This window comes from Xiphias gladius, chromosome 21 (assembly GCF_016859285.1).
Source record: "Xiphias gladius isolate SHS-SW01 ecotype Sanya breed wild chromosome 21, ASM1685928v1, whole genome shotgun sequence".
NCBI classification, from domain to species: Eukaryota; Metazoa; Chordata; class Actinopteri; order Istiophoriformes; family Xiphiidae; genus Xiphias; species Xiphias gladius.
In genome coordinates, this window is record NC_053420.1 from 21,417,306 (window position 1) to 21,438,302 (window position 20,997).

At 40.8% G+C, this 20,997-nt stretch overlaps 1 protein-coding gene across 4 annotated transcripts in view; it reads right to left on the minus strand.

The window, feature by feature from the left end:
• Positions 1 to 20,997, minus strand: part of LOC120783119 (tensin-3-like) — a 31,267-nt gene extending 10,270 nt beyond the window's left edge. For 2 of the 4 annotated variants that reach the window (XM_040115862.1, XM_040115860.1), the window contains exons 1-9: positions 20,671 to 20,997; positions 11,575 to 11,701; positions 11,387 to 11,424; positions 1,601 to 1,633; positions 1,455 to 1,504; positions 1,099 to 1,282; positions 902 to 952; positions 651 to 773; positions 474 to 538 (exon numbers count right to left, since the gene is read on the minus strand). In XM_040115862.1, coding sequence (XP_039971796.1) covers positions 474 to 538; positions 651 to 773; positions 902 to 952; positions 1,099 to 1,282; positions 1,455 to 1,504; positions 1,601 to 1,633; positions 11,387 to 11,424; positions 11,575 to 11,701; positions 20,671 to 20,793 — 794 coding nt within the window. In that variant the 5' untranslated portion in view covers positions 20,794 to 20,997. Of the gene's footprint in view, positions 1 to 473; positions 539 to 650; positions 774 to 901; positions 953 to 1,098; positions 1,283 to 1,454; positions 1,505 to 1,600; positions 1,634 to 8,032; positions 8,106 to 11,386; positions 11,425 to 11,574; positions 11,702 to 20,670 lie in introns of those variants that run through there. The other 2 variants (XM_040115861.1, XM_040115863.1) reach the window with 2 other exon arrangements.

Genomic DNA, 20,997 nt, shown 5'->3' on the forward strand with positions numbered 1-20,997 from the left:
TGATAATCAATTAAACACACAAAAGTTATTTCTTTAAGCAAAAATACAAAAAAATGTTTAAAAAAAAAATCATTGAATCCAGCCTCTCAAATTGAATATTTGCAATATTTGTATCTTCAGATTATTTGATAATAAGAGTAACTGTTAGTTGCGACTCTACAGTGATGACATTGACCCAACTATCACTGAAGGTACTCAAAGATGGTTTTGGCCATGGTGACAAAGAAATACAACTGAAAAAAGAAACTATTGAGACACAAAGGTGTTCTAAGTAGTTGGCAAGTGTCACCCTGGTGATGCAATTTTTAAAGTAGGGATGTCACTTTTACTGATTGAAATGCAGCTTTGATGGCAGGTGTAAATTCAACACGGATAATTGATCTTTACACGTTTTAGTATAGCGAGGGCCTTGTTACACTAGTGATAATGATATATAATACATATTACCCATTATTAATAATAATACAGATTACCCAGCGGATATCTTGCTATAGTGCATGTAGGCTGCCACAATGACCCCCGTCTTTCCTTTGTTTCCCTGTCAGAACACAGATAAAAGTGACAATGAAATGTATATATGCATATATATATTTTCCCAATTGTTTGACATATTTAACAGCAAAGCATGCAGATGTGGATTCAGAACAAACCTTGCAGTGGAGGACCACTACGTTGCTGGGGTCAGAGGTCAGCCAGGTCTCCATGGCCTTACAGACAGCACAGATCCTGTCCAAGGGTGGGGCGTGAAGATCAGGCCAGCCATAGTCCTGCACCTAAACCGCATAGGAAGATACGTTGAGTCAAACCTAAGTCAAACCTAGTTTATGTATCTCCGTAGTGTCTCAGTAGCCTAAGCGGTGTGTAATCTGTTATCTTTTCAGAGAGATCTCAATACATGTACCTTTTGGTTAAGTCTGGTAATGTCATGTCTCTTCTCTGATAAATTCAGTAGCTGTAAAAGGCAGAAATACACAAGATGTGAGAAGATATCGCAGATCTTTACCTTCTGTAGCTGCCATTACCTGAATTTGACTGTGCTGTTAGGGGGGATTACAACACTGAGTTTATATGTGTTACGATTTCAGTTTCATTACTAACCAAAAACTTGTCTTGGTGCTTGGATTTTAGCATGGAGGCCACCTCCTGTAGGTTTCTGCGGTAGCGCTGTTCCTCCAGGTCTGGCAGGAAGAAGACAGAGATGATCCTCTCTGTGATGTAGGTGAGGTCAAAGTCGTAGTGGTTCTCCATCACATGCTCCATTACTTGTTCCACACTTTTACTCCTGGACATTGTGAGAATCCATTCTTTCAATGCAGCCAAGGCAGCTATTAGTTGATTAAGATAGCCAAGCTTTATGTCCTTATTGTTGATGTAACTTTACTTTTTTACTTGTCTGTGTCCATTTTACATATCAAATATCATTTTCTTTTCTCTTGATGTGTGATTTGTCTTACCTTGGTATGGAGCCTCTCTTCTTCTGTAATGTAGATCTATTGGAACTGTTCTGAGAAAAAAAAAGAAAAAAAAAGTTACCGTACCGCAATTATTGATTTTATTTATTCATTACATAATATAGAAGTATATACATGTAGAAACTTACCAGCTCTGGTGTTGAGGTGCAGGTGGGAGTCACCTGAAAGGAAAGGAGCACATGGTTAGTTTTTGCAGCAGTCCCGTAACCATATGCACACATTCAGACACACAAACACACTGGGCATGAACCAGCTCACGCCAAGTCACGTGTTTGATTTTAATTCTCCTGGTCATGCTCCAGCAGCGCAGATGAAAAGATGGAAGGATGATGAGGGGGATGAAGAGGAAAGATGAAGAGCCGATGGAGAGGATAGTTAAGATTCATTCTCGCTTTCCTCCTGTCATCTGCAGCAGCTGGTCTGAAGAAGAGGCTGTCGGTAGAGATCTGGCCGTTCCACATGATGAGCTAATGACGCATTATGTCAGACATGCACACACACGAACTGGTACACACACAGATGTATACACGTAGAGACAAACCTTGACAAGCACCTGCATGCCTGCACATCTACAAAAACGTAAACAACTTGAGGACATTGTATTAACTTTTTTGAATTCTTCTTTCTCAAACTGTAGAACAACTGACTGGTTTTTATTGTGCCGACCAGGCGGTTGAATAAGCAGAAAGGCTCAGTATAGAGAGGAATCAATAAAAAGGACTGATTGTGTTTTTTTGCCTCGTAAAGAAGAGGGAGTGGGGAGAAACGGATAAAGTTTACTGGAGGAAGACTACATGTGGCTTGCAGTCCTTGTGCTCGGCTGGTGAGCCTACAGTATCTTGCCAAAACCAAAAACACACATATGCAGAGAAAAGGAGGCCGAGGTCATGCAAACAGACTACAACCACAACTATACAAATAGACCTGAACAGGTTCCTGCAGCTTCTGCTGTTCTTGATTGTTTATTGTGGGGATAATAGTTGACCCTGAAGTGACAAGCTAGTGGAAACTGGTATGTCGGGGCATGTGCTACCTATGAGCTGTTCATTTGATGGTGTCATGAGATTAATTAATTTATAACGCAAATCACATCAAATGATTAAACACAAGAAGGCGATAAATGACCGCACAACAGAAATTTCAAGAAATGAGCCGAGAAATGGTACCAAGCATTCAGTATTACAGCACAGCTTCGTGTATGGAATCTTAATGTAAACCTTGACAGGTGACACCCTGTCAACTTTTGACATTCGAACTATCGCATGAGGATGACTGACAGCCGAGCTGCCCTCTATGGCTGAGCACGGACCAGTGCTGACAGGTGTCAGGCACCAGGTTGACAGGTCAAATGCCCGACAATCACAATGATCTACAACTGAAACATCCCCAGCAAAACAACATGTAGACACTGTATTAGTTTCATGGGCTACTTTGTAAACTGTCCCCGCTCTAACTCTTAAGTAAGAATGTGCTCCGGTTCCAGCTCCAGAGGAATTTAATTTTAAGGTTATTTGATTTCCACAGACAGTCCCTGACAGGTTCATTTGTTCTTGGCTGTGTTCAGTAGGTACAGAATAGCTGAATGTCCATCATGTTAGCAACACCAACATGACATTGTTGTGACTAAACTGAGGCAATCATTGATGAACTAATTTTTACCAGCGTGAGGGGCTGCTGCAATGTCCGCATCGTGATCCATGTTCAATTTCTCAGAGAGACATTATTAATGTAGATGCATTATATTGATATGACTTATAATTAAAATAAATGGCAGCTTATTTCCTTTGGGTGGTCAAGGCAGTCAGGAGGAGGTGCTATAGTAGTACTGTATTGTATTTTTATCCACTAAGACTAAATTTCAACTTGGAAGGTTCTGAATTAGCATGAAAACCTCTTTGTTGCTAACTGGCAAAATACTCTAAAACAATTGACATTATTGACATTAGTGTCAACGAGTTTCTTAGTTATTCTCTAGAGAGGCAGAACACAATTTATCATGCATCTTCAGTTGATTTCATTTTATTTTAGTGCTGTGCATTTCCAAGAGAGGCACAAAGGCACCAGGAACATTACATTTGATTTGTTAGGTTTCTTTAAAAAAAAAAAATAGTCCAAAAGGAGTTGTCATGAGTACAGAAGTGGGGTTTTTTGTGGCATACAGCCACATGATAGCTTTTTAAATGAATGAACACGGATTCTGTGATACTGAAATGGAGATGGTAAATGACATTGCAGAGAAAGGACCTAAACAGGCATGTGATCTACAAAGGAATGAGTAAAAGGAGGAGTGAAGGGGGAAAGGGGGCTTGCCGTAAATGGTTTCTGCACGGCAAAATATGCTACTGCTGAACTGACAAGATGATGTGGTTATGAGATTATTGTCATGCAGGCTGACAGCCAATATACAGTACTAACATGCCTCATTTGTTATTTAGTTATTTGTTATTATCTAGGATTTCTGGGATCTTGAATGGGTTCTGAACAACTTCTTTGCCTGAGTCATCAGCCCTTTCCACATTCTGTACTACGTGTTTCTAATCTGTACTTTCTGTACTGTGTTAGCTTACAAGGACAGATCATGAACATTTTATAAAACCTACAATAGGAAATGAAAGAGAGATTCGGCCATAGGGGAGAACCCTTCTCTTAATAGGTTTAATAATGGTAGTTAAGTGGATAAAGTGGAAGGAAGGAACAGTAAGACACAGACACAACATACATGTGTATCCATGTATACACACAAACATTCACACAAAAGGAGACCAGGGTTGAACCTAGAGGCAGAGAGTGCCGACATGCAGCATGAAGGCAGAGGAGGAAGACAGCAGAGTCAACAGGAAGCAATTTGCAACAGGATGTCAGCACTGGTCAACCTAGGTTCACAAATACAAATACACACACACACACACACACACACACACACACACACACATGAGTGTATACACGTGTCTTTGGTAGCTCCGCCGGCCTCAGGGTCTTCATTAATGCGTGTGGACTGTAAGCTGGAGCCATCTGGTTCAGTTTGTCTCTTCATCAGCTAGCATTTACTGAGGTGCCAATGACAGCACTTGATCCCACTCTTAGAGACTCTCTGACTGTTAGTGGACTGGATGCCTGTTGTGCTCAGTGGCCCAGTTTGCCTTGTTCATCAAGTACACTTTTCATTCTTTTATCGGCAAAAATGGCATCTTATCAAATATGAGGAAGTGCTGCTCTTCTCTGTCATCTTTGGGTTTTGGACTTGGATAAAAGAGACAATTGAAATAAACTCTCTTGCCGGGAGTTTGATGAAAAGATTGATAACACTCTTATATCTGCAGGACAAATGTGAAGCTGCAGCAGCAGCCATTTAACTTTGCTTTGCATAAAGACTGGACAAAGCTGTTGCTTGATAAATGAAAAATGTTTTCTTGATGAACAAGGCAAACCAACTAAACAGGCCAGACATAGAAACACCCGGTCAGTTCCTGAGGGTGACATAAATATGAAGCTCCTGCCAGCAGACAGTTAGTTTAGCTTAGCATAAAGACTGGAAACGGGGAAAGTGAATACGTGTGTTTCCCAAAATGTGCAACTACTTCGTTAAGACATAATCGGGGGCTGAAGGAAACTGTGATAGGCATTTTTCATTCCTTTCTGATATCTGATCCGATCAACTGAGAAACTGACAGATTCATAAACTTTAATCTACATTAAACCTTTAGAGTGTAACAGTGGATCTTCCTTAAGAGTTTCCTGGCTGCTAATCCCTTCCACAAAACACAGTGGCTGTGGCACGGATCTGAAAAGTTTTCACTGCCACTTCCTGAATCATCACGCCTATTCCAACACACAGATCTGCCAGAGCCGCTGAGTCAGTTACAAGGAAGCGGGAGATAAATGTGAGTATTTGAGACACAGCCGTCGGTTTGCCATCCAGGAGGAGCAACTTTCACTCTGACAGTTAACGCAGAGCTGACATCACACTGTGGAGAGGGAGAAGTGAGTAAGATTTCCCATTTGAAACTGGAAAAGCAAAATAACCTTGCCTTATTCCAAGTTCCATAGACTCACAAAAAGACACTAATACCCAAAGTCCAGTGAAAGCTAAATAAAACTCTGAGGCTTTTAATTTTTTGCAAGGACTTAATATTTTACCCAGGGCAGCAGAGGGCAAATTTAGGAGTGGTTATGATTTAGGAGGACTCACATGAAAGGATGACATCCCATCTCTTTTTTGTCTCATTATTGGTCTAGCTCTCTTCCTTTTTTCCTCATTTCTCCATTTCCTACTCCCTACTGCCTGTCACTCCCCTTTGCTTCCTCCTCTCCTACTACCTCACACCCTGTCCCTCTCGACTTTCAGTGCCTGGGGACAGGATAACCATAATCATCCCTGCCGTGAGATACAAGTATGTGCTCCCCCCTGAATAAACAACATCAGATGACAAAGAACACCTCGATAAGCATCATCCCATAGCCAGGGCAAGTCACTATGTAACTGGCCCGGAGAAGAGGGGAACAAGAGGAAGCACGAACAAGGGCTCGGAGCAACAAACAAACTGTCTCGGGAGTAGGGAGATAGGCAGAGCTTAGAGAAAAAAAGAGATCAGGAAGACAGGAAGAGGAAAAAGGAGAGGAACCAGACACAAAAAGCGAGAGTGAGCACTGGGTGGGAGAGAGATGTCAACAGCTGAACATGCCTCCTGACCACTGACACAGAGCAGAGAGATTTCACAGAGCTATTTTGATAGAGCTCCTTATTTTAGACCATTCATCTCTCAGAACACTTAAGGGCTCATTTTGTCTATTTGTCCATCAGTCATCTGACAAATCCACTTTCCTTCCCTGCAGCAGCAGCTTGGCCACAGTAAAGTAACATACATTTATATTTGGTCCTCTGCACCAACAACATTTAACACCCAGTAATTGAAGACAGCACATAAATGTATCATAACCTACTGTCTATATCCATCCAATAATAAAAGAAATATTCTATAAATGACACCCTCTGAGCTCAAATTGTTTTAAAGACATTGTTGCGAAAATGCTGAAAATAGGAACTGTATAATTCCTGGAATATTAAACAAGGCTTGCTGTGCATCTGTCACTTAGTCTCTCAGGAAATGAAAAGCAGTGGGTAAATATAAACACAATGTGAATCTATGTGTGCTTGTGTGTTTGTGTGTTCACAATCCTTGGATTACTTGATTATTGATATGGCGAATGAAGTAGTAAAATTAAATTAACCATGATAATTATCTGTACGCAGTACATCATGTCAGCGACGGTTATAAATGGCAACAACAATGTGACAGTAATAAGTCACCCCCTTAATCAAGTTACACAGATGTTCATTTGATAGGACTTTCTATCCACGACATCTACTATAACCGCCATCGTATTTCGTTTTTATTTTTTTTGTTTTCTTTTTAATCTTCATTGACTTCGCTGTTTCTACCTTCCCACTGATCTGCAATGAGTTACCACAGGACAGCGTGTCCACTCAGTACCCCATTGAGAGACAGGAACAACAGAGAAGGTTGAAAGACATGACTTGCTCAAGACATCACCTGATAGGAGTGAAGCCACAGAACCTCACAACATCTGGACAGCACGTGCAATTGTTGAATTTGAATTTGCAAAAGAGGCTTGCAACTTTGCAGGACACCTTGTTTTTCTGTTCCAGGCCCACTGGCACTGTATTAGGATAAATTGACAACATTACTACGTACAGGATAACACTTGCCTATTAAACGAGCATGTAGTCATTATAGCCTCATAATCGCTGTATCAATTCACAAGTCAGTGTGAAATATTAGCAGAACAGCTGGTGCATATGAGCAGACACTGTAACCATCTGTATTTCACTACGCAGCATAAGCAACCATCAGATGATGTTAGGACAGCTGACTGGGTGTCCAGCACAGTCATTTGTCTCTGTCAGGTGCCCTTTGTTCAGAGATGATTGCCTGTACAACACATATATAAAACACATAACACAGACATGTACACACAGTGTTGAAATAGATGAATACATTAAATAGATACTGTAGGAAATTGCACTGTGACATCTAATCAATGCCAAAAAAACAGTCTGCCACAGGCTGGCTGCAAGTTTTACAAAATCCCAGGTTTACAGGCGTGTATAGAACTGTATAGAATAGGTCTGCTGGTACAGTTTCCATAACCTGCAAACCTGTTCCTAGTGACAACTATCTCATTAATAAGTAAGTCTTAGGAATTCACTCTCTGGTATTAAAAATTAAAATCTGTGTATTTTTTGTAGGTCACAGCAGGAGTCTCCAGTTCATTTTCTGCACTTGCCTTAATCACACTAAATGAAATCCTCTTTCTGGGCAAAGGAGAAGCACCGAGGCTACGGCTTTAATGGAATAATACCTACAATCACATGCTACATTATTGGACCAAACGCGGTGGACAGGGTTGTTAAGGATGTTAGTTTGCCACTCAGTAGAAAGTAAAAATACATGACAAGTCAAAACTGATGTTCTGAGTAAAAATGAATAAACTAAACCCAAAGCTTTACTCAGTAAATAGAGCACAGAGCGGGATTTTACCTCTCAACAAGCAGCTCCAGTCTTTCCCTCTGCCTCTGAGCAGTCCTATCTGTAGAGTGTGATCCACCACCTCCCTCTCTCTCTTCTTTACAAACTCTCTGCTGGCTCTCTCTCACCAACTCACTTTACCTCCCTCCCTCTCTGACGATGACGATAACACACACACACACACACACACACACACACACACACACTCCCACTGTGCCAGCAGCACATACAACATTGCTTTCCCCTCTCCCTCTGCCTGTGTCATACTCACAGAGACGTTAAAGCACGTCCTTTCCCTTGCATGTGCACTCACATACAGAAACATCGATTACTCCACATGCAGACACCGGGCAGCCCTGCAAAGTGACAGGGTGCTGATGTCCACTGACCTTTTCAGTAGCCTGAGGCTGAGACAGAGTTGACAAGAGGCAGAATATAAGTGGCAACAGGACAAAGAGGCACAGTTAGATGGAGATAGTGTTGACAAGACAGACAAATAGAGAGATGATGCACAAAGGATGCAAGAAAAAACTGGAAATTTAGAGATGACTGTTATGGAAATGGTACTGAGACGGCAAAACACCCTCATGAAAGATAGATTTGAGAAGAAGAAAAAAGTCAGAGAAGGTTTGAGAAGCTTTGACTAGGTTTATAAAACACCGAAAAGGAGAAATCTAATAGGGATTAAAGGTAAAAAAAAGATGATGACAGTAAGATGCAAGAGATGAAAGAAATAATAAAGAAATGAAGCAATACTGTATGTTGGCACATGAGACAGCAAGTCTGCCTCCCCAGCTGCTTCTCACTTATTTGTGTCCTCCCACCGATCACTCACAGGAAGGCATCTGTGGCACTCTGGTTATTTTCTATATTTACCCACTCAGACTTCTCATATCCAGATTGATCATCATCCTGTGTGACGATGTCCACTCTCATCCAAGGCGCCTGCCTCTGCTGCAGCCACCAAGGGTTGTTTCTGGCTATCGCCGTGGCGACCAGGGAGACGAGTATGACAAAAATAATAATCCTCTTTTAATACGTGCTGCTAAGGCACAACAGCTGGTAGTGCCCAGTTGTACACCATTAGGAGGAGGGTGCAGGAAGGCCACCCGCCCCCACCTCTTAAATCCCACAGGATTTGAGCTGACCTGAAGAACTGAGGAATAAAGGTAATGGGTCCCTCCGCATGACAGTGCAAATGTGCTGTGTGTTTTTGCTGCTGGACGATGAGGCACAACAGCGCAGTTACAGCAAGGTCATGAGCTCAATCAGTGTTGTGTGATACTGGGCTACTGTGAGCTGGGTCACATGAGAGCAGAGGCAGTTACTGCCAATGGTTTGACATAAACTGTGGATGGAGAGAGTGCTTCTCTCTTACCCAGTGCAAACAATGTCCTCCTAGAATGAAAGAGTCCACTCCTGGTCCAAAAGCTACAAAGATTAGGCTCCAAGCTCAAAAGACAATCGGTTCCATTGTAGTCTGGTCTATCAGGGCAACTGCATGTGGAGGAAACTGTATCTCCGCCTCCTGTACCGAAAATTTTAACTTTATTTTCAGGTACTGCCAACAACACCTGACTCTTAACAGTCATGTAGTGCATTTAAAAGTTATGCAAATTAACTCCTTTGTAGTTGTACTTGAAATATGTAAAAAAACAACAACCTTAAAACACTTTTCCAGTTATTAAAGTGTTTTAAGGTCATTTTTTCTCTTTGATATCTTTAATTTTATCATATTTTTCCAGTTTGCTCAGTGAGCGAACATTTCTGTTATTGCTTATATACTGAGATGTAGGGGGACTGCAATATGAAAATATTATTCAGTTCACACAGCTCATATGTAATATGTGAGTATTATATAGTGTCAAAGGTCAAAGGCGTGATGCCCTGACAATACTGCGGCAAATACGGAATGATCATTTGATAGAAAAGTGATAAAACGAGCTATAGATAAGAAATGGGGGGATTTACTTAGAAACAGACATATCTTGAGTTACAAATCCTGAAACAAATGAAACAAGTGAAAATAATCTGCCCTGGGGACCATGATGATTTTGCTTTTTCTAATACAATCTAGCTTATTTAAATCATTTTCTAGAGGAAATAATCAACAATTCTACTACAACTACTGAAACAAGTTGAATTTATGAAACAAATTCATGACATGTCCTTTCCTTGCAGAATCACCTTGATTTCATGATTTAGTACCTTTACCTGTTAACATAGAGTTAGATGAGAGGATTGATACCAACAATATTTGTCCAATATAACATGTTAATCAGTGAGCTTTAGAGGTGCTGGTGGATGGATTTTGTTATCTTGGGAAAGAAACAGGCTAGCTGTTTCCCCATGGTTCTAGTCTTTATGCTAAGCTAAGCTTACTGGCTGCTTGCTGTATATTCATAATGAATGGACAAATACAATAGTGGTTAGATCTTCGATCTAACTCTTGGCTAGAAAACTAAAAAGGCACGTTCCCCAAAATGTCAAACTATCCCTTTAAGCCTGCACTTAGATAAAGTACATATGTTGTTCACGCAAAGTAGTTGTTAGTATTTCTCAGAGCAGTCAAGGGCATTTTGAGGGAATTCAATGGACTAAAGTGCTTCCTGTCAGTTTACTGGGCTCGTCACTTACCAACAGACAGACAAGAGCTTGTCTGTCGTTGAACATCATATATCATTTAACATCAACAAGGCTGCACCAAAACATGTTGTTTCAAGCACTGGGCACTGAGTGTACTGAGCACCTTGCTATGGGAGTGCTTTTATTCATGTGTGTGGATCAGAAAGTGTTTGCCTTATTGTATTTGACTTTCTTGTTACCAAAAACACACACCAACTGATTTAGACAGGCTAACGGGGAGACATCATTTATTTGCAAGGTGCCATCTCGCTGAGCTGCCTCTTGTGCTCTCTCCTCCTCTGACCCCTCTCTGACCCCACACAGACCACCAAGACAGCTCACACCTCAGTGCTGCCCTCTATTGATCCCCCTGAGAGCACTCCTCACACACACAATGCTAATGAGATCTGGTGTATTGTGTAAAATATATTATATTTTAATAAGAACAAATGCCTCAGATCAAGCTGCATTACAGAGTCACTTTGAACTACACACAGAGACTACCTGGGTGCTTGAGGACTCTCGGGAGCTCCTGCTATGCCATGTTACCACATGACTGAATTACTCATAGAAACCTGGCTGTTTGCAGTTCAGGGGGAGGTCTTCTTTGACCAGACATCTAGGTCAGTGCACATGGCTTACTCCACTTAAGTCTCACATCACATTAACATCTCTGCACAACAACCTGTGACACTGGAGCACGGTTCGTTCAGGACAGAAGGAAAATAATATAAGGCTTACCTTGGCTTCACATGTCTTGTGAACGGCAACCTTGCACTCTGCAAACAGTAGGGAGACGGAGATGTTTTACTCTTAAACTCAGCTTTGACAGACAGACAGAGAGTGAGAGGACAGTCAGGGTGAACTCATCCATGTGAGATCATGTGTATCAGTGCTTGCCACTTGTGTCTCGGGGTCTGCTGCCTGACCTGGCTGAGATGTGGACTCACCCCTGCAGAAAGCCCCGGGGTTGTCGATGTTCTGCTTGCACACATCACACAACCGTCTCCTCCTGAAGCTCTTCTCTGTGAAGGCGTGGCTCCCGGCTTTGGCGAGCTGCAGACACGCAGGAGAGTGAAATCTGATCATTTGAGAGGTGAAAACAATAAATGCTACTGCTCGGAGGAAGGCATTTGGATAAATCGAAACCCTTGAACAGTCTATGTATGCCCTCAAGATGGCATTCACTTTATCCTAATGAGTGACATGTTCTGTGTTAGCAGTTTTCTCAATGCTTCCTAAGGCATTTGATCTCAGCTTTGTTCAAACTGAAGCACTGGATGTTCACTGTCGCCTTTGTGGCTGCTGTCAGTACAGATGTGCGCTGGTTCAGTGACACAGCCGCATGAGCACCGATGTTCTACCGACTGTACATCCAGCTTCCTCCACTAAAAATAACTGTCATTTCACGCTGTGTTTTAAGGCGTCCTGTGGTTTCATCTAACTTTAACTTGTCCTTATTCTGTCTCAGTCTGTGGGGTAGCTAAGATGATGAAAAATGAAAAATAAACAGTTTTCTTTGCTACCATCCCCCTCTAATGCACTCTATGGTCACGAGTAAACTAACTGAAGAGATGGACTTGGTGTTCATTGTATTAGTTGTATCCTTTGTCCAGACTGAAATATCTCAACAAATACTGGAAGGATTACCATGAAATGTGGTATAAACATTCATGGATGTTCCCCAAAGGGTGAAGCCTACCAAATTTGGTGAACCCCTGAATTTTCCTCTAGTACCACTATCAGGTAAAATTTTAATTTGTCCCATACGTAGATTTAAGACCAAACACTTGCAAATCTGATTAGACTCTGTTTTACTTTGTGTTTAGAGCAGATTAGCAAATGTTAGCATAGTAACAAACTAAACAAAGAGAACATGGTAAACATCACACCTGCTAAACATCAGCATGTTATCATTGTCACTGTTAGCATGTTGCCAAGCTAGCATAAGCATTTAGCTCAAAGCACCACTTTTCATATGTGCATCCTCACAGAGCACGAACTTAGGCATTAGATTGCTACTATGGCTGTAGACTTGGAGACTTGCCCAAGCAATTTGATTTCTTATCTTGTTTCCTGTTTAATTTTTAACATCACCTTCCCCAATACTCATTCAACAGGCCTTTAGCCTCTCTTTGCCAACATAATATATTGCTTAAAAAATGACTAGCCTGATTAAATACAATTTAAAAATTGGCCTTCAACCTCTACAGCCTTGTCAACAGTGTGCCCTATGCCTACAGACAAAACTGAATGCTCAAGCAAACCAAAACATACCTGAACCAGATTTATATCAAAAATGAAGTCAAATACTGTGACTACCCAGTATTTGATTCATTTATAGTCTAATTTTTGGCTCTCTTTAGTCTGGCTGAAGTTGCTGGGGTCTCTCCTCCTTTATGACAGGCTTACTATTAGTTTCCTTTCAAGGTGGTACCACACTGGGCCATCATGGCAGCTGTGTAAACAGCAGACATGAGCTTCTGTGGGCAAAGTAAACCTGACACAGACTGACTCACTTTAACTGTTGGCTGTCTTTCTCAAAATCTTAAAGTAAAAACTGTAACTGCTAGTGCTGTATAAATGAATGAAAGGTTTTTACGAATACACATGCAGATGTGTTCGCAGTAGGAGCTTACATAAAGCTGAATATTCTGTATATAATAGTATAGTGTATTAGTACAAATGACCTGGGTGATACTCGACAACGGTATAAATTTAGAGCTTGTTATAATAGAGTTTTAACCCATGAAAAACCCAAAACATACTTTCTTTGCACATGCACAGAAACAGACACACACACAGAATCCCAGTGAGGGTATGCGTACTAAAGGCAAATAAATTCACTTCCCTGAGTCATAATCCATGGATTTTTCTATTTATAAACCAATACTCAACTGTCCCAGTGAAAAGAAATAGGGCAATGTTTATATAAAGTTACGGTAACGCCCTCCCAAAGTAAAGCCTTCTGACAGCATGTGAAGCACATTAAACCATTAAATCTTTCCTTGAGCAGAGAGGGAGGAGGTGCCTGGAAACAGCAAGAGGGAGATGGTGTCTGTACTGTGTGTGTGTGTGTGTGTGTGTGTGTGTGTGTGTGTGTGTGTGTGTGTGTGTCTATGAGGCAATGGGAGAGGTGGAGGGCCACAAACACCATAGCTGCACACACCGATGTTTCTTTTCCTGTTACATGGCTTGATGTATTTCTCTGGTCTTGAAAAAACATTTTTCACCTCAGGCATTTTTGCTTTTCCATTGCCTGGGTTTTTGCAAACAGGAGCAGCATTGAATTTAAATCTGGAAGGTGAGGGTGCATGCACACCGGCTTTGATATACTCTCACAAACACTCACTTATTGACTATCCGACACTGGTCTCACTTCTCCCACCATCAGGAATTGTGACTGGGACCAAACTCATACACTTAACCACGATGTATTATAACAGCTGTGTCTCTCAAGTGGGGCGTATGCAGTCGAAATCCTTTATGGATGGAAACTTATAATTAATGTTTTATGGAGTCATACCTTGAACTTTGTGGGGTTACATCATGTGAACATAATGCAGGCGATTCGCTCCGACCACACTTCAAAACCCTCAACAAAACAACTCCACAGAATTTCTGACTTGCTTCATTATAAACGGTTAATGTTTTTTACATTAACTTTCAATCTCTATTAATATCAAGTGTTTTTAATCCACTTGCAGTTGCACTTCTAGGTGATACTGGAAGGTTTATCAAACAGCAACATTTAAATCAACGATTAAATCACCTCATGCAAACCAAAACTTTATTAACTATAGAGTCAACGAATCAGAACTTAGTTTGAAATTTTGGGAAGTACACTTATTCACAAGAAGTTAGATGAGAAGATCGATAACACTCTCATGTCTCTGCAATAAATAGGAAGCTATAGCCACGAGACAGTTAGCATAAAGAATAAAGACTAGCATAGCATCCTATATAAAACTAGGAGCAGAAGGAAACAGCTGGCCTGGCTCTGTCCAAAAAAAAAGAAAAAAGAAAAAAAAAAACAGTTTTGTTGTACATATGCATTGGAAGATATACAGATGCGATACATGTTAATTATTGAGCTTAAACCTGCAACAGCTTTTTTTTTTTTTTTTTGGCTGATGGGGGCATTGGAAACAAGTAAACACAACACTGACTCACCTTTTAGTGAACCTTTTAGCAAACAGGTGCTTATATACACATCCTGCAGTCATGGAAAAACATTAGCATTCATTTGGAGTCATGTTTGTGGCCACTTGCCAGACTAATTTTCACTCTCTTATAGCTCTGTTTTTGCTCTCTACCAACTCCTGCAGGAAATATTGGACTGCTAAATTCTGCTAAATGCTCCACTACGTTCACTAGTTAGTGGCTAACTTTGTCCCTTTAGCTCTTTGTTGCTGAGCTGGTAGTGTGTACAGCTGCTTTTTAGAACTTTTTTGCTGAAAACAGCTGCCATAACGATGCCATGACTGCATTGAGAGCGAACCAAAGTACCAGAGTGCCACAGTAAAGTTCCCGGCTGGACAGCCAAAAAATGAACTGAAGCTCGCTATAAAGCTCTGTAAAGCCGAGGAGAGCTTCAGATTCGGTTGATAATTTCTGTAAGTGATGCCTTTCACATTGTCACATTGTTTTCACATTGTAATATGATACACTGTTGCTATAAAAATATCAATTTTAACTGCCTTAACTATTAGTGAGGTATTGGTAGGCAGGGTTTGATAACTTTTCGACAAAGCTAGGATAACTGTTTCCTCTTTTCTAGTCTTTAAGCTAAACTGAGCTAACCAGCTGCTGTCTTCTCATCTAACTCTCGGCAAGAAAGCAAATAAACGTATTTCTCAAAAAGTAAAACTATTACTTTAACTATACCTTGAAGTGACTAAACAAAAAATAATCTGGATTCCTGTTTGATTGTTTGCAGCTTTTTTATTCTGTTAGCCGCTGTCGAGAGAGTTACATAAGTGCGAGAGAATAATGAGAATACCATAAAACACTAGCATGGCATTCAGTAGAGCACATACCTCTGCCCAGGCAAATGTCAAACAATGTACACCAGACTTCAGAGAAAGACATTCAAATTCATAGTGAGTGACCCAGATATACCCCTCCTTCCACCAAGTTAGATGCAAATCAGTACAGTACTTCTTGCTTAATCCTGCTGGATATAAACCAACAACAAACCAACAGACAGACACGGTTGAAAACAACCTCCTTGGCGGAAGTAATAATAACTTGTGTGTTGTGCTTCTACAGTCATTAAGTCTATACCATGTTTGGTTTTTTAAAATGAGAGTCTGATGCCCCACAGTTGGGTCCGCGAGTCACACAGGGTGTTTAAGAGTGTTGTAGGGTGTGCTCCACCAAATGAAAGGCGTCAGTTATATCATAAACTCACCTGTGCTGTAAATTTTTGCAATGTAATTCTTGTGTCATATCCAACAACAAAAACCCTCTCAGGTAGAAAAACAGGGTTTATTTTGGTCACTAACCAGGACTGATGGAATACATTACCATTATGCTGTGTGCATTGATCTTATAATAAAAGCAGCAGAGTAACAAGTCATTGGACTATTGACATATGTCCTCTGCTGTTATGATGAATGGCCGCTGCTATACTCTCAGGCATCCGCTTAATGTGTTGAATCTGGGTCTCCGTCTGTGTGTACTAGTATGAGTGTGAGTGTGTGTGTGTGTGTGTGTGTGTGTGTGTGTGTGTGTGTGTGTGTGTGTGTGTGTGTGTGTGTGAGTGTGTGTCTGGGGGATTTAGGTAGAGAGACGGTGAACCTGACATAGAGAGAGCTTATGAGGGGGGAAGAGGATCATCACCCACTCTTGCCAAAATTTTACATTTTTTAAATGTTATTTCATAAGTCATGAATTTTGGAGGTGGAATCGATTGGAATTATGTAATGCCCTACAGAGTTGCTGTCCCTTCATAAACCTGACCTGAATTCACCTCCAGGATAAAAAGCAGAGTTCTCAGTAAGGACACTGAGAGGTTAGTTGGACCAGGGTCAAAGTAAAGTTTTATCAGAATCACTTCCTTTCCAAATAATGAAAAATTAAGCAAAACGAAATGACACAGTAAGTTGAGGACACAGAAATCTGAGTCCTCTGCTACAAAAAAGTTGAATTGTGCTATAATATTTATTAAAAGCTTAAAATATCAACCTTAAAATACCATTAAAAATACCATAACATCAATAGATATAAAGTCAGCGCTGAGTGGCATGTGACTAATAGACTTTGCATTGATTTTGTCTTTGCCATTTGCTTTGGGTCAACTAAATTACAATGTTTTTCCATGTTTATACATGCATTTAGGTTTTGTCGCAACACATCTGAGCCAAGTTCTAGTACAGTTGAATGCATGTCTCTATAAAAGCCACTACAAATGTGGCTTTTATATAGACACGGTGTCCAGGCAACTTAGACAGCTACAGGTGCATTTACAGTTGATATTGGCTGCATAACCGTTGGGAGCACAGTGGCCTCCCTACCTTAAAATTCTGAGTTCTTTCGAGAGACGAACTTGTCAAACAACAAATTTAACATTGGTTTTTGGATGAACACCATTTCATCAGTTCCTTGCTGAAGCCTCGCTGCAATTACTACTCTTTTAATGCCAGTGTGTCAGTTTGAAGTAAAAAAGTGAAAAAAAAAAGGAAAAAAAAAACAAAACAGGATGTGTCAAGGGCACCTCTCAGTGGTCAAATAGTGTCAGTTCAGCTCAGCCTCAAACTGAGGACAAACCTATTTCTAATATTAAAGAGTATATTGACAAATCCCAGACCTGTTGGGATTACGTGCATTGCAACTGGCATTTCTGTCAGCTGTCCTCTAAAAATACCTGTATCGTCACTTATAATAAACACAGACCTAATTAGGTTCCTTGATTTAATTTCCTTTACTTTGGAAGCTTAAGGGACACACTGTGGTTAAACCCTTGACTAATGCAACTAATCACATTTAGGATTTCACTTTTGAGCACATGAGCAAATTATTTTACACAAAGTTCTTATTATATTCACATTTCACCTTGGACTTGTAAGTATGAAAAGTTTTCAAGTTTATAAAAATGGATACTCTCTCCTAGTGCGAACATCTAGTGTGATTAAAAGTTGGCAATAAACCTTTTACTCTCTACAAAAAGAAAAAAAGGCAGTAGGTTAGTGAATAACCACTTTAGTTGAAGCAGATTTTGTGGTAATCCTCTGTTAAATAATGACGCATGGGATGAAAAAATGAAAGCCATTAAATTTAAAACAGATGAAATGACTCATGAATCTCACAGTGTGAGGGCATCTTTTTTTTTACGTAATGGTGCTGCCGTTACCCTTTTTCCCAGTTGCTGTTCTTTTCCTCCATTTCTCCCTGTACATTAGCAAACAGTGGTGGAGCAGAAGGAGAAACTAACAGCAAGGCTGGATACAACATTAAGAGCACGTACCAGATACTGCAATCAAATTAAATAGCTGAAAAACAAATACTATCATTGTACAATTATAGTGTTCACAGTGACAGTATTTTAAGCGTTCTAAATATAGAATGGATTAGACTGTACAGGTGTTCAGGATATTGTGTCCACCCACTATATGTCGTTTCAATACCAACAAAAAGGAACCTCATGTGAGCGGACATTCAGTCTCCAGAGGCTCCCATGACAATCAGCAGTGTTGCGGTGTTAAAGAACCCCACCCCATTCAGATTTTTGCAGCCAAAGTTTATGTCATTCTCAAAGCATCTATGACCACTGCAGAGAGCCAGAGGCACTTCCACTTGTAACATGGAGATGAGGAGGGTCAGGCACCAACAGAAGCATAATGGATTTCTTTAAGGCTGCAGCTACATGTGCTTTTTATCACTGTGAGAGAGAGAGAGAGCAGCAGAAGCATTGTAAGGGTGTTGATCCAAAACAACTCATCTATTTTGATAAAGAAAACTGTAGAAAAGTTATCTGAAGCTAAATGTCCCATTAACTGATTGTTTGGAATTTGGAAGAATACAAAAATGACAATTCTATAAACCTGAATATCAGTGTCATTCCAATGGCGATTCCCAACTTTTCTGTCAGAATGCACAAAACATACCTTGAATGAAATATACACACTGTGCTAATTCATTGAAATGGTGAAAATATACAGTTGCAGCACACCTACACACACACACACACAAACACGCACACTGTAAATGAACACAGAGTACAGTGACACACCCCCTCTGCACAAAGTGCTTCGGTTTTTTTTCAGTGACACCGCACAAGTGATGACATCCTGGAGAGCAGGAGCCACAACCCTCTAGCTTTTGGTAACACACATACACGCGCGCGCGCACACACACACACACACACACACACACACACACACACACACACACACACACACACACACACACACACACACATAATCAAGCCAGGAAGGGACGGGAGCAGGTGGCAAGCCAGGGGTATGCTCCAGCTCTGGTAGGGTATTTTTAACCTGCATGAGTAGAGACTGCCGCCTCTAAACAGCTATGAAAATGCTGAAAATAGGCGCGAGAATATAGTAAAACAAGAGTGCGTTTGCATGTGTGTGTGTGTGTGTTACAGAGGGAGAGAGAGAGAGATAGAGAAAGAGAGAGAAAGAAACAGACATTATAAACAACCTAAAGAAGAATTCCTGGACAGTTTGCATGTATGACACATTTCATTCTTCTCCACTGCAGAATCCGCCCATTCAGTTGGGACTATGTTATCATAATTTGGCATGGTCAGACACACACACACACACACACACACACACACACACACACACACACACACACACACACACACACACACACACACACACACACACACACACACAAATTCACAGAGACGCACACAATAAGGGCTTAAGGGGATTTGAAGGCACATGTGATCTGAGTATTGTTTTTGTCCCACCAAGATCCAGGGGTTCACTGTGAAACTACATGCACATCACAACAAATGTCCTAACAATTAGAAAAACTTCTGTTCAAAAGAAAATATGAGTAGATAAAATAAATTGACTCTACTTAAAACGAGTTCTTTCTGTCTTTGTTCTAGTATGTTGACATACAGTGTGCCAGAGCGAGATTTAGTCTGACAAGTGGGGACGCACACATTCTCGTGTGTACTGTTGGTACTAAATTAACAGACACTTTTTATTTTAGACTCTAGAAAAGTCCTTCAGAGGCTTTACATGTTTAGCACTGTGGCTTGCCCCTAAATCCATATATGTTGCTAAATAGAGCCAGCAGACAGGCCGACGGCGGGTCAAAACCGGACAGTAACTTATACCACTTCCTCTTGAACCTTGACTCCTGAGGGACATGATTAACAGCGATCAAGCAGACCGTCCACTGCTATGTGCATATCTTTTTTTTCCCTCTCCTGCTGCTGAGGATTCTTCTGTATAACATATTTCTTGAAAATAACAGTTGAATATTGATTGACATTGGCTCATATCTAAACATTGGAAGCACATGAAGTCCATGCCTTTTGTGGAGGTATAAAAAGGACCCGTAAAACACGTTTATCCATCGGAATGCAAGCATTGTGCGGCATGAGATGCCTCTGTTCTATTTAATGCTGACAAACACAAGGGGAGGAGAAATATTTCTTAAGAGAAACAAAACTGCTTTGGAGTGCAGGCTTTGTCTAATTTGGAAGCGTAGTGGTAATACTTTGGATTCCTTTGGTTGATGTCCACAACTAATGTATGATGAGTGTAGTGTATGAAAATTAAACAAAGTCCAGCTGCTTCTGCTGAGTCAAATGCCACGGGACCACGCGCTTCCAAACATCCAGGACCATGGATGCTGTTTAAGTCTGTTTCGCTATGTTTTTTTTTTTTTTAATGGTCTGGAGTTTGTGTTCTGTTTATCCTTAAAATCAAAAAGTTCTCTTCCATGCATTAAAGCTACAAAACTTATGATCATGAGCTGCACACTTCTTTTGTGTACAACCAGCATGTTTACAGCTCCCCAAAGAACAGTTATCCAATTACCTTAGTGAGCTGAAGGATCTCAGGATGTACCTCAGGGTCTGCCTTTATGGGGATTCCTCCTGTGTCAGCACCAAGTCCACGTTTCTTAATCCTGCCAGCCCTCGTGCTGTGAATGCACCCCATACTTCCAGCAGCCGCCTCTTTTGCCTTGTATCTTTAACTTCCTCAACTCTCCTCCGCTCCTTTCAGACAAGTGCTTTGCTCCCTTTTCACTTCCTGCTCTCAACGCTTCATGTTTTGAAGGGCCTCCTTACGTATTTAATGTCTTCTTCTCCAACATGTTCCTTCCTCCCCGGTGACTCCTCACACCTCTGCCCTTCTCTCTGA